General features: G+C 41.4%; 1 protein-coding gene across 1 annotated transcript in view; it reads left to right on the plus strand.

Moving 5' to 3' along the window:
* Positions 1-4,011: 4,011 nt before the first annotated feature.
* jph3b (junctophilin 3b) overlaps positions 4,012-13,249 on the plus strand; it is a gene marked incomplete at both ends in the record, with an annotated part of 45,404 nt that continues 36,166 nt past the window's right edge. The window contains one exon of the mRNA XM_080437004.1: positions 4,012-4,393. Within this exon, the coding sequence (XP_080293130.1) occupies positions 4,012-4,393 (382 nt within the window). The remainder of the gene's footprint in view (positions 4,394-13,249) is intronic.

A 13,249-nucleotide genomic window follows, 5' to 3' on the forward strand; every position in this document is an offset into this window, starting at 1 on the left:
ACCAAAGACATAGGTTTTGAGAGAGAAGGCATTTTGCAATCAGAAAAAACAACTTTCATTCGCAAATGAGGAAAAAAAACATTAAAAACATTTTATTTCCCAAACATTTTACTAAGTATTTTGTTTTATGTAGTTTAAACAGTTTTTCCTTATTTCTTTACTCTTGAATTTTAAAAGTTTTGTTCTCAATTATTTTTTCTTTTCTTTCAAATCTTATGTTTTTTTGCTTGCAAATATATTTTTTTGATTGCGTTTTTAATTTGTTTTAATTTAAAAAAAAAAAATTGTTCTGTTTATATAATTTCCTTTGCTTACAAATTTTTATTTTTCGCTTGCTGTTTTAATTTGTTTTCATTCAAAACTATTCTTTGCTCTGTTTATATTTTTTCTCTCTCAAATGTTTTTCTTTTGTTTGGTTAATAAAGACACAAATGTAACTCCATAGAAACCCCATTCATTTCCCCCCTAGAGATTTCAAAAAAATATTTGTATAAATTATTTTAAGTCTTGAACCAAGCCACCCAGGCTCCTGGTAAATCATGACCATAAAATATTTGATTCTGTGTCCAAAAATATTTGAATATTTGATTATATTGTATACTGTATTTAATAAATACCTGTTTTTAAGTTTCTTGATTCAGTATTTAGATATTTGATATTCATTTTATCATAAACTCCCTCTTCCTATAAATACATTGTAACTTCAAACTTTTTGTTTATTCATTTGCAAAACACATGGGACATGTAAACCAGGGACATGTAATGTGTTTAAACTGAGTCCAACATGGTTAAAGTTACAAGGAGTTTATATAAGGGGGTGTGTCTGATAAAATGAATATCAAATATCTAAATATTAAATCAAGCAACATAAAAACTTTCTGGGGTGCACACAAAAAACAGAGTTTTTGACATTAAAATTACCCCAGAAGTGTTTTAAAGTTAAATACCCCTTTAATAGCATTAATAAAAGCCTTAAGTCTCTAAACGTTGTTTATATTTACATTAACAAACACATTTATTCAGTCTGTATTATGTCAGTGTTCAACCTTTACTATTTTGTGTTGTTGCTTTATTAACATTAAAACAGTATGCATTTATTAGCGGTTAACTATGAACATAATTATGAACAGTTTAATTACGATTTTTGCATCTACCTTATCCAAAGTGGAACTATATAATACCTTTTTAATGTTAATAAATCCTTAGGCTCTGTGCATAACTGTAGTCCTGGGTTTCTGGGAGGTGGCATACCTATTTCCTGTTAGTTTTCCCATAGCTTCATTTGATTGGCTGCAACCGAGCCAAGCATACAAGGCTATGGGAAAATGAACCAGAACCGGACATGGATATGCCAGCTTCTGTAAACCTGCAGAGCCTATTATGTACTTATTAACAGTAAACTATACGTTTTGCATCTACCCGCTATATATTATTAATATAGCCTTATTAACAAATAATTTGGTTAATAAGCATAAGGACTTATAAGTAACTTAACTGTTAATTAATGCTTGTAAATAGTATTAACTATGCTATTATAAACAATAATATAGCTTTTATTAACAAATAAGGTTAATAAGCATCTCATCTCAAGGACTTGTATATTAGTATATTAACTGTATACAGTATTAACTGTTAATTAATGCTTGTTAATAGGATTTTCGTTTGAAGTGCTACCAACTGTATTAACTTATGTATGTATTTCCTCACCTTTTCATACCAAGTTACAAGGGAATACTACTGTGCATTGTGGGACCTGGGCCACTGCATCAGAACTGTCTAGCTAGCGTTCAGTTCATCCGAGGTAATATACACTGTGTGTGTGTGTGTGTGTGTGTGTGTGTGTGTGTGTGTGTGTGTGTGTGTGTGTGTGTGTGTGTGTGTGTGTGTGTGTGTGTGTGTGTGTCTGTCTCACACACACACACACACACACACACACACACACACACACACACACACAGAGGGATCGGCAGTGATGTATATCCGTAATTTGTGCATAGATGATAGTTTAATACTCTCTTGTGATAGTCTCACACTCATACAGCCCCTTATGAGGTTGGTTGCATCGCCCATAACACCATAACCTTTGACACATGAAGAATGCGGCTTTGGGGAAAAAAAGAGAGAGAGAGAAGTGAGGGATATGTAGAAAGGGAGGGACGGGGGGGTGTAAAGGGCCAAAGGCTGATAGGCACAGGTGAGGTTGAGGAATAATCTTGGAAGGGGGCGGGGGGAGCTTGTGTTTCTGTGTGCAGTGTGTGTCTCTTTAAGAGCTGGAGCATGCTGTTAAGGGGGAGGGTAGTTGGCTGCATTGGAACAGTCCTCTCTAATGAGCAGATTTCTGAGAGGGGGGGGGGGGGGGTGAGAGCGAGAGAGAGCGAGAGAGAGAGAGGAGGTCCAGCCATACGGGGAGAAGAGATTTGAAGACGGCAGGCAGGCTGTGCGTCAGCCAGCAGCTCCATAGGGAAACATGGAGGGGAGCAGGAGAGACTGAGGCACACACAGGACAGGCCGTATAACAGGATCATATATAGATGGATGTTATTTCATCAACCTGACAACCTCAACACAACCCACGCAAAGGATAAACTACTTATGGACGCTGTGGATTAAAGATCTACAAACAGAGTGGAGGAGAGAGAGAGAGAGAGAGAGAGAGAGCGGGTTAATAGACAAGAGGAGAAATGAATCAATTCAGTTGTTTATTTTCATTCTCTGCTTGTGCGCACTTGCTGTCCGAGTGTGCCTGCGTGTAGTGTATGTGTATATGTGTGTGTGCGTGCGTGTGTCCGTGCGTGCTTAAGACAGGAGACTGCATTGCTGTTCTCCAGCACCACCAGACAGACTAGACCGAGGACCAAAAAAGAAAACAGATTACCTGATAGGTTGTTTTTATTCCCCCCCCCCCCCCTCCTCTTCTCTACATGTGTGAGTTACCTGCTGTAAGACCAGAAGCATGGTGAGCGTGTGTGTATGTGTGTGTGGTCATGTTCATGAGGGTTGAGAATTGGAAAGCCGAGAGGAGGATGCTGTTCCTAAAAAGCCTTTTGTGAGCTGCAGATAGATTATTTTATTTTGTATTTTTATAACGAGGTATTAACTTGACATCAACAAAAGATGAAATTGACATGCCTAACAGAGTCTTTATATAAACACATGGGCTTAGGGTATCTCTAAAGTACAACATGGTAACCATTTCAGCTCTGCATGTTTAGCCCCAGCTGGGGCCTTGGGGCTGATCAGGGTACCTTAGGGCTGGTTTCTAGCCTGGAGTCTGAGAGGTCTTAAGAGGCTGCCAAGGGGGAGACACTGGGGCTCTGCACCCCAGAGAGGCAGACACATCATCAGGTAGGAGGAGGCTGAAAGCGTGGGCCTGTTGGGAGTGGAAAGGAGGAGAGCAGTAGGAGGGGGGTGAGTGACTTCCGAGTGTGTTGCTGCCTGTGTGTAGGCAGATCAATGGTGGGCCCATGTAGGAACCTCCATGCATAAAGGCCTGATTAGAGAGCATGATGGCAGCTCTCGGCCCTCTCTCCTCCTCTCCCGCCTGCATTGGCCACAGAGAAGCCCCGAGCCGCTAGCCAACGCTACGCAGCGACAAACAGACCTGCCACCCACAAGGATGGTGTGACCACCTTCCCACTGCCCCAGTCCCTTCCCACCACGTCGGACGACCCCTTGCACTCCTGCAGCGGGGTCCCAGTTTCGTTGCTCACTTTCATTTTCTTTCTCCCCCCCCCTCCCCGACACGACAGGGGCTGTTTGAACCGTCGGGGAGATATCTCCTTCTCCCTCCCACCACCTCCTCCTCTTCATCCCTGCCCCCACAGCAAATCTCACACCAACTGCCTCTACCCACAAAACCTTACACCAATGGATTGGTTTTAGTCTCAAGTTAGCCATCCTTTTTTCCTTTTCTTTCTTTTTCTTTCTTGTTTGTTTCCTTTGTGTTTTTTTTCTTTTCTTTTTTTTTTTTTTTTTGAGGCTTCGGGGGATTTGCCAAGACCTGTTACATGCATGTCCACTGGCGGCAGGTTCAACTTTGACGATGGGGGGTCTTACTGTGGAGGGTGGGATGAGGGCAAGGCGCATGGCCATGGGATCTGCACGGGGCCCAAGGGCCAGGGGGAGTACTGCGGGTCCTGGGCACACGGCTTCGAGCTACTGGGTGTCTACACCTGGCCAAGCGGAAACACCTACATGGGCACCTGGGGCCAGGGCAAGAGACATGGTGTCGGCGTGGAGAGCAAAGGCCGCTGGGTGTACAAGGGCGAGTGGACGAATGGCTTTAAGGGACGCTATGGCGTGCGGGAGAGCACGGGCACAAGCGGAAAGTATGAGGGGACGTGGAACAACGGGCTGCAGGACGGATACGGGACTGAGACGTACTCAGACGGAGGTAAGAGGGGACGTGCAGGACACTGCACGCCACACACACACACACACACACACACACAGCACACACACAGCCATAGACAGACGCAGTTTTTTTTATGTGCGTGCGTGTGTGTTAAAAAATAGTACCTGCCTAGTGCAGTAGTAAAGCATTCTGCTTGAGGATGATGTAGCCTACAGGTTGATGCAAGAGACAGTCACTGTGTTGAGAGAAGAGTCAGTCCAGAGGTCCTACATACGAGGTCATCCTTGATATCGCCATTCCTACAGGATTAGGATGACCATAATTTTCAAAAACCCAAACCGGCACCCATAATCACTTAAATACCAGCCGATTTACAGCTAGTAGATCTGCTATTTTTGCATTTCTTTGACATTACATTTTTTATTTTATAAATTTATTTTCACCTGGTGTTTTTTCTCAGGATGGTGGACAATTATTTTTGCGCTCAGCACACCTATTGAGTGCACCTTTCAACAGAACAGAACATGATAGGAATCAACAGTATGTAAAGCACTCAAAACAAGTATTTTAACTGTGGTGAAAACCGGGACAATTTGATTGTGAATGTTGAAAACAATGTTGAGACATAATGAGTGTTTTTGTGATATTTGTCAGGACTCAGACAACCAGGTTGAAACCGGGACAATCCCGGTCAAATCGGGACGTTTGGTCACTAGACAGGACAGGCTGAGGGCTCAGGGTTTGTTTCAGGACATGGCTTGCATGCATAACACCTGTGTTGTTTTAAGATAATATATATTTTTTCCTTTTCTTCTTTATTGGATAGTAGAGTGTAGAAAGACAGGAAACTATTACTAATGTCAGTGAGGGGAGACATGCAAGAAGCTGGGAGTCAGATTCGAACTCCGGCCCTCACGACGAGGCACAAAGTGCATGTGGTCCGTACAGTACTGACCCACCAGGCACCCCTTTTCTCCCTCTCTCTCTCTCTCTCTCTCTCTCTCTTTCTCTTTTCCTCTCTTGCTCTCTCTCCAAAAAAACAACAACCTGTTTTCCCCTGTCTTCCGAGTACCTCTCTCCCTGTCCCTCACCTCAGCTGTCAAAGGACATTCTGCATATTTGGAGGCTCTAAATTCAGGCCATACCGCCTTAAGGGGTGAATGAACAGATGGAGGGGGATGGCAGGTCCCCTGCTAAAAGTCCTGAGCAACAGAAGTGTTTTGAAATCACAGTTTTGTAACAAGTTGACCTGCCTGTCCCACAGAGCTGACATATCACTTTAGCTTGAGCCTGTTGGGGACATCCTGGATACCAGATGTTACCACTTTGTCACATGATTTCACCCTCTTACTTGGACCTGTCTTTTGACTCTTAGCTACACTATCTAACAATTGAGATATTCCATAGAAATAGATACATGCAATTTAGACCAGTCTATTGGACACATTGTTTTGTTCCTCTGAGAAGAGTTCAGTCAGGTCAAGTTAGTATATGTATCCCAGTCGAAGATGGACACACACACACGCACACACACACACACACACACACACACACACACACACACACACACACACACACACACACACACACACACACACACACACACACACACACACACACACACACACACACACACACACACACACACACACACACACACACACACACACCAAACCTGATCATGTACTGTACAGTATGTGTTGAGTTCAGGCTGACAGCTGACAGTAGCGTACATGCGGTCAAAGCCTTGTTACATAACTATAAGTAGCAGGTCATTACACACTGATGTGAACTTGCGCACACACAGTACACACACACACACACACACACACACACACACACACACACACAAGCAACAAGGATGGAAGGGTTGAATAAGGACAAAGGAGAAGAAGTCAGAATGACAGATCATTAACAGATGGAGGTACAGAGTGCATGGTGATGGGGTAGAGTGACAGATTGATGGATGGACAAAGACGATGTTAAGCCCAGTCCGCACCAAAGATTCGCAGTGCAGTTGAACAAGTTGAACTTGCAACCACGTGCACCCACTTGCAACAGAATCCCAAAACTACGGGGCAATCCGCAACGGGGCGATTCAGACCGACGTGATTTCTATCTGCAACGTATTTGCAACGCTTTGTTGCATCGCAAATCATCGGTGTGGTCAGGTCTCAAAGATCGATGGGTGGATGGAGGATGGAATGATGAAGTGGATAGATGGAGGAATAATTATGATATAATTGTAATGATTAATATGTTTTAATTGGACAGTGTGAGTGCAATGGCATAGTGTGAGTATGAAGATATAAGAGTAGATATTATACGAAGGGAAAGACTAATCATGAATACTGACATCTACAAATGAATGGGAGAGCAGTGTTGGAACGCTGTGTATTTGAACCTAGATACAGTAATCGCAGAAGAGATTGGCCTAGTTACATAATGTGTGTTGTTTCAGTCATTCATTCATTTTATTTTGTTTCGCACATGGTAGTGTATCACAGTACAGTACAGTTCCTATCAAAGAATAATTCATTTAGTCGTTTATTAAGCTATACAATTATGTAATTTGTCTATCTATCTGTTGATCTGTATTTCTATCCTACATCCATTGGATTTACCATACAAACACCCACGTTTTACAGCACCAAGTTAGGCCACACAAACCACAAACCTTTACAACTAATGGTATTTAGTATGGAGTATCACACTTTTCAATGTTTTGGTTCCATAATCTTTTACTTTAAATATGAAATGACATGGTAACTACAGGGTTCTAAACAGTGGGGTCGCCAGCTGTCTGCTTTACAATGAGGGCATACAGTATGTGACGTATTCTTATTGTGAAGCCTGTAAATAGCACCAACTCTTGTGTTTTCTAATCTTCCGATGCTAATCTCTTTTCCCCAGACCTTCCACAGACCAAAATCGGGATGCCGGGTTGAAAATGGTTTAAGTTTTGCTGAAGCAGTATTTAGTATGGCTGACTAAATTACTACATGTAGGCTGTTCACAAACACATCATGCTCCTGCTTAACATAGGGATAGATGTCATTTACAGTCTCCCTTTAATTACTTAATAGAAAAAATACAATGACATGTATAAAGGCAGTAACAGCAACAGGTTGTTCGATGACTTAGACTGGGCATCATTCTATTATGCTAATAGCGTGGACTAATCAAAGCTGTCAGTCTATCTCTTATCCAAACCAAGAGTAGTGCCGAGCCAGAACTTTCAAAAATGGTCGTCTGCCCAAATGCTTTGAACCATTTTCAACCTTGCGTCCCGATTTTAGGGATGTCATTGCTGTAGGAATCCAAACATAGAATGAAAATACAAATGTGAGCTTTTAGAACAGTTATCTTCGCTGTTCGTCACGCGATTAAGTATATATAGGGCTTTAATCAATTACTCTGCACTAGAGAAAAAAAATACGTTCCCCCCACCCTCAAACAATCAACCTTTTCTAAGAAACACACTGTAATATAATTTATGTTATTATAGCTGAGCATTGTTTCATTCCTGCCACCCCCTCCTCTCTCTCCCTCCCTATCTCTCTCTCTCATTCCCCTCCTTTGCTCTACTGCATTTCTGCGGAGCCACTCGGTACAGTAGGGTTTCCATAGCAACGCTCACCGACATGCATCAGGTCAGCATGTCACGAGGGACTCAGTGTTCCCTGCTACTATAGGCTGGCCCGCTGGTTGTACTGAACTCTGATTGGTGGTCTGTCTGGCTGGGCTAATGGTGTTTACCGAGATGAACAGCTAAGCTGACTGATTACCGACCACAGAGGGAGAGATGGAGATGGAGAGAGAGATAGAAAGATAAAAAAGACAGCATTTGTAGGCCAACAAAGATTCAGTAATCGTTTCAGTGAGAGGTTAAATTAGTCATATTGTATACTGTAGGGAGAGGGGGAAATTGCTACTCTCAGTATACAAGCACAGAGCCGATCATAATGTAATGGTTGTTGTGTCTGTGTAGATAATAATACATCACACACAGGGTTCAGTATAAATACCCTTTGTGGCCTCTTACTACACATGAACAGTAAATTAGTGTGTGAGAAGGCCATTAGACCATTGGGATTGTGAAGGTACCATCACTATGGAGATGGGGTTTCCAGGGAATTGGTTTAGAGTTGGCTTGAGATATGAATGTGTCCTGAGTTAGTAAACTTTTGTTTTCATTTTGTGGAAAGGCTTAATTTCTTCTTTATAAAAAAATAGTTTTAGTGTTAGTTTTTTGTGTGTTTGTAATAGAGTACAGAAGTCCTGACTCATCCATCCCCTGGTTCGTAAAGTAATTTCTCTAGAATAACAGTGGGTCATAGAATCGTCTCATATAAGAATTGTGGTCCAAAAATAAACAAAATGTCTCTGCGATATTGTCAGGGAGGTCTCTGTATCGTTTATGATAGTCAGTCACTCATATTTGAAACAGTCCGTTTCTGGCGAAGATTTTACTAATTCGGCGGAAGTAACATTAGCGTTTTCTCACCGTCAGTTGATGCTTCATATGCATAAGAGTAAAACCGGCGGGGTCATTTGTTTATTTTTGGAACACAGTTCTTATTTGACGCGATATTAAACACGTCTATGGGAATTCAGACCGGGGGGGGGGGACCGCGACCCAGGTAGGATGTGTAAATTACGTCAGACTTCGGTGCTCTATATGGGGTATTTTTAAGGGTTGAGATTTGAAAAGTTAAAGGTAGGGTAAGTGATATTTTCTGGTAATTCTTTTGTTTTGTTAAAAAGGTTAAAGTACTATATTCTGATAGTAATCATTGCTACAGAGCGTTTGTTCGGTCACAGGGGTCTCTCCAGCTCTTCAGTAAACAGAATATAGTACATTTTCAGGTAGATGACAACATTTAAGCCAATCAGGATAGAGCACTGAAAATGCCTTTTCTGTTTATTAAAGAGCTGGAGAGACATAGGAGACTCCTTTTACTGAACAAACACTCTATAGCAATGAGTACTCATCAGAATATAGAGCTATTTAACTCTTATTTTAACCAAAGTAAATCACTTACTCTACCTTTTAAAGGTAAAGTATTGTGTAATAAACACCAATAAAAAAATCAATCACAGCTGGCACATTTAAAAAGAAAAAAGGTAAGATTTAATATTCACCCAAAATGCTAAGCTTATATGAAATACTGAGAAGACAAAACCTTTCCCTATGACTTTAATTAGCTTTAGTTAGTTTTGTAAACAAACACAGTTTCAGTTAGTTAGTCAGTCAGTCAGTTAAAAAATAAAAAATCCCTTTAAAAAATTATAGCTTTGTTTTATTTTCTGAACTCTCCCACTAAAGCCCACTAATGAGGTGCAAGGATATATATTTTTTTGAGACGTCAGCAACATGAAAAGTTTAATGCGAAATATTCAGCGGCACATTTTTGTATCATTTATTCACGTCCCCGGTTTGTAAAAACTTTTAAATTAACGTTTACAAGTGTACAAATGGATAAATTAACTATGAGGATTTTACTGCTATGTCGCTAATAATGTGCAGCTTTCTGACCATGCAATGTACTCTACCTGACAAAGTCTAATGAAAAAAATAACACTTTAACAGATCAACATATCCACACGCATGGATGCATCTAAAATAGGTAATTTATTGCTGAATTGGGACACAGGCAAGTTCACTTATTGGATCAACACGACATGACATGAGTACACTACACAGTGAAATCCTCTGTTAATTTACGGGTCCATTTTTACACTGTTATGCCCCAGTCGAGGGGTGCCAGAGACACAACATGAAAATGTTCCCGCCTTCCCCAGGTCTGGGCTTGGATGTTACCCCTCCAATCACCTGTGTGGAATGGCACAGCCGATCTACATACAAACAGGCACCCACACAGACACTACACACACCCATACTTGGCACAGAACCATCCATCCAACTAAAAATATTTAACAAAAATACGACCATAGTCGTAACACACACCTATTAAGCGTGTCTTATTTCCACGTCTTATACGCCACCATCTTACGCGCAATCCCTATTTTGCAAGTCACGCTGAACGCGAAAGCTTAAGGCTTAAGACTCGTCAGCATATTTAACGCATGGGGGAGTGTTCATATGTTAATAAAGGGCGCTATGCGGTACTATTTTGCATCGTGACTTAAAAAGACTCACCGCATAGCACTAAGACGTGGTCAGGATCGGTCTTGAGCGCAATAAGAAATGTTTGGTTGAAAGGACACCGGCAGTTTGACTCGATCATACTTGGTCAATTCTGAAGCGATTGTAATAATTCAAACTTGTATCATGATTTTATTGTCTCTCTATCAAACGATATCAAGCGAAAAGCAAACGTCGGGCCAGCGACGGGCACACAGAGCGCATGGATGCTGATGGGCAGCCAAGAGCACTCAGCATTTAACTAACCAGAGCTCGGGCAATTCTAAAACGATTGTTATAATTCAAAGTTCTCTATAATCTGTGAATTGTCTATTTTCATTTGGTATATCAGTCATTATTTTATCATTATACATTATTGTCTCTCTATCATATCAAGCGAAAAGCAAACGTCGGCCGCGGATGGCGCACATTACGCAATGCATGGACAGACAGCCCTACTCACCCCGTTTCAATCCAGCCGAAAGACTCGTGTTCCACTCGAGGTGGCATTTCAAAGGCTTATTTCTTCATTAATCCAATGAAATAAAATAAAACAAAGGTTTTTACAGCAGTTTTTTCCCATAGCTTAGAAGTTAAACAAACAGAGAGTGCGTTCTCTTCCCCTCTCTCCAGACCATGTTGCTGTTTTACTTTCACTTTCATTTCATGCTGCGCAAACAGATCTGATCTACAAGCATATAACGATCATGCAGCGACTGTTTTTTGCTTGCAGATCAGATATTTTGGGCAGCAGTAGCCGCATTGAGCAAATGTGTGAAACATACCGATGTGTGTCCACTTCTGTACTTCTGTGTCCACGTGCTGAGATGCTTTAATTATAGGCAACTGTGAAAGTGAATATTTGTTGATTTGTCAAGAGATAAAATGTGTTTTGAACATGAGACAGTCACATGATTAGAGAGAAGCTACAGTGATTATGATGGCAATGCATGCACTTGGACATTAAATGTCCAAGTGCATGCATTGCCATCATGTGACATCACATTGAAAGGAGAACTTTTCTCCTTTCAATGTGATGTTTCTTTTTTGGTCTCACACTTAACGCATGGAAAATAGCACTGCGTCTTGCGCTGATTTTAAAGGGAATGGCAGCTGATTGGTTTGATTAAAGTAACGCCCAAACACACCCATGACTAATTCAGATTCAGGACCGTTATACCACATAGCGCCTTGGCGCAGTGCGCAGATTACCGCACCCATAATACTGTAGCAAAATGGTATTGGTCACGCCTCCACGTCTTAAGTTAAGTAATAAGACGTGGCGGTAATTAAGATGCCCTTAATAGGGCCCTCAGAATTAAATTAACACTGCTGTGTGCTAGGATGTTTTCATAAGGCTGTGTTTCAGGTTGATACCAAGCTGACTCAGTCCACAGATACAATGTTCTCTCTACAGTACATGGGTGAACAACATCTCACAGTATATTTGACAGAATAATGTGTGGGAGGAAGCTTTCCAGCAAGTAAGTGAACTCCTCCTACCATCCTGTAAAGCCATAGTCTGATTTATATATTTCATCACACTATGGTGTCGGGCACCGAAAGTAGCAGATCTACAAGCCCAACCCCATTGTACGACCGAGCATAAATTAGGCAAGGCAAGTTGTAATTGCACCTTTCAACAATGAGGAAATTCAAAGTGCTTTACATAAAACATTAAGCAAAGGAAACACATTATAAAAGGACATTTGAATTCAGTAGGCATAGTTTATCGGCATAAGAACTGAAATAAATAACTTATCTTTAACGACTTAAAATTCTGCATCACAAACTCTTAACTCCTCGCCTACCCTAGTACTGTCTGATCTCCTACATCCTCATACTCACTCACGGAACCTATGGTCCTCTGACACGGGTCTCTTCTCCACCCCCGACAAAGCATGCAAACGTTTGGCAATAGAGCCTCCATTGTGGCAGCCCTAACCCAACGCTGCACAAATGTAAGTCTGCCCTGAAAAGGCATCTGCTCACCAAGGCCTTTGACTGCTAGTTTTGCTTTGTTTTGTTTGTTTTGGTTAAAGTGTCCTTGCATGGGTTAAAGCCGATATACAAATCTAAGTTATTATTAACGTATCTCATTGCCTCTGCCTGCTCCTAGCAAAGATTCTCACCCACCCCATTACTCCATCAAGAGCTTATTTTTTAACCTAACCATAACACCCATTATGTTCAACTATACAGGTACTGTATCTCTAATTTGTACTGATACATAGCAGTTTATGGACAATGGACTTGTTGTGTGACCCAATTTGGTTTTGATTTAATTTGCCATTCTTAGTGCTTCTGTTTTAAACAAGGTGCAAATGCAGGCCTGGCCTTCTGAGGACATCTGTCATCTTATTGTGATTGCAAATATATAGCCTACTGCTACTTAGTGACTGAAAACAGCGTTCATTTATAGACTAAATGCTTGATCATTCCTGTCTGTTGTTCAGTGGGTATTGTGAAGATTCAGGGTCACTTATATGCTGTAGGTTGAGATGAAGCCCAGTCCTGTCTAGTACCGTTATTTTTCTTCCATAGATACATGTTGAAAAACTAGGTTTGCCAAGGGGGCTTAATCATCCATAGACATATCTGTGAAACTTTGCCTTGATATATTTTGTAATGCACCCCTCTCTCTCTCTCTCTCTCACACACACACACACACACACACACACACACGCACACACGCACACACACACACGCACACACACACACACACACGCACACACACACACAGCCTC

This window comes from Gymnoscopelus braueri (assembly GCF_963280865.1).
Source record: "Gymnoscopelus braueri genome assembly, chromosome: 9".
In the NCBI taxonomy this organism is placed as follows: domain Eukaryota; kingdom Metazoa; phylum Chordata; class Actinopteri; order Myctophiformes; family Myctophidae; genus Gymnoscopelus; species Gymnoscopelus braueri.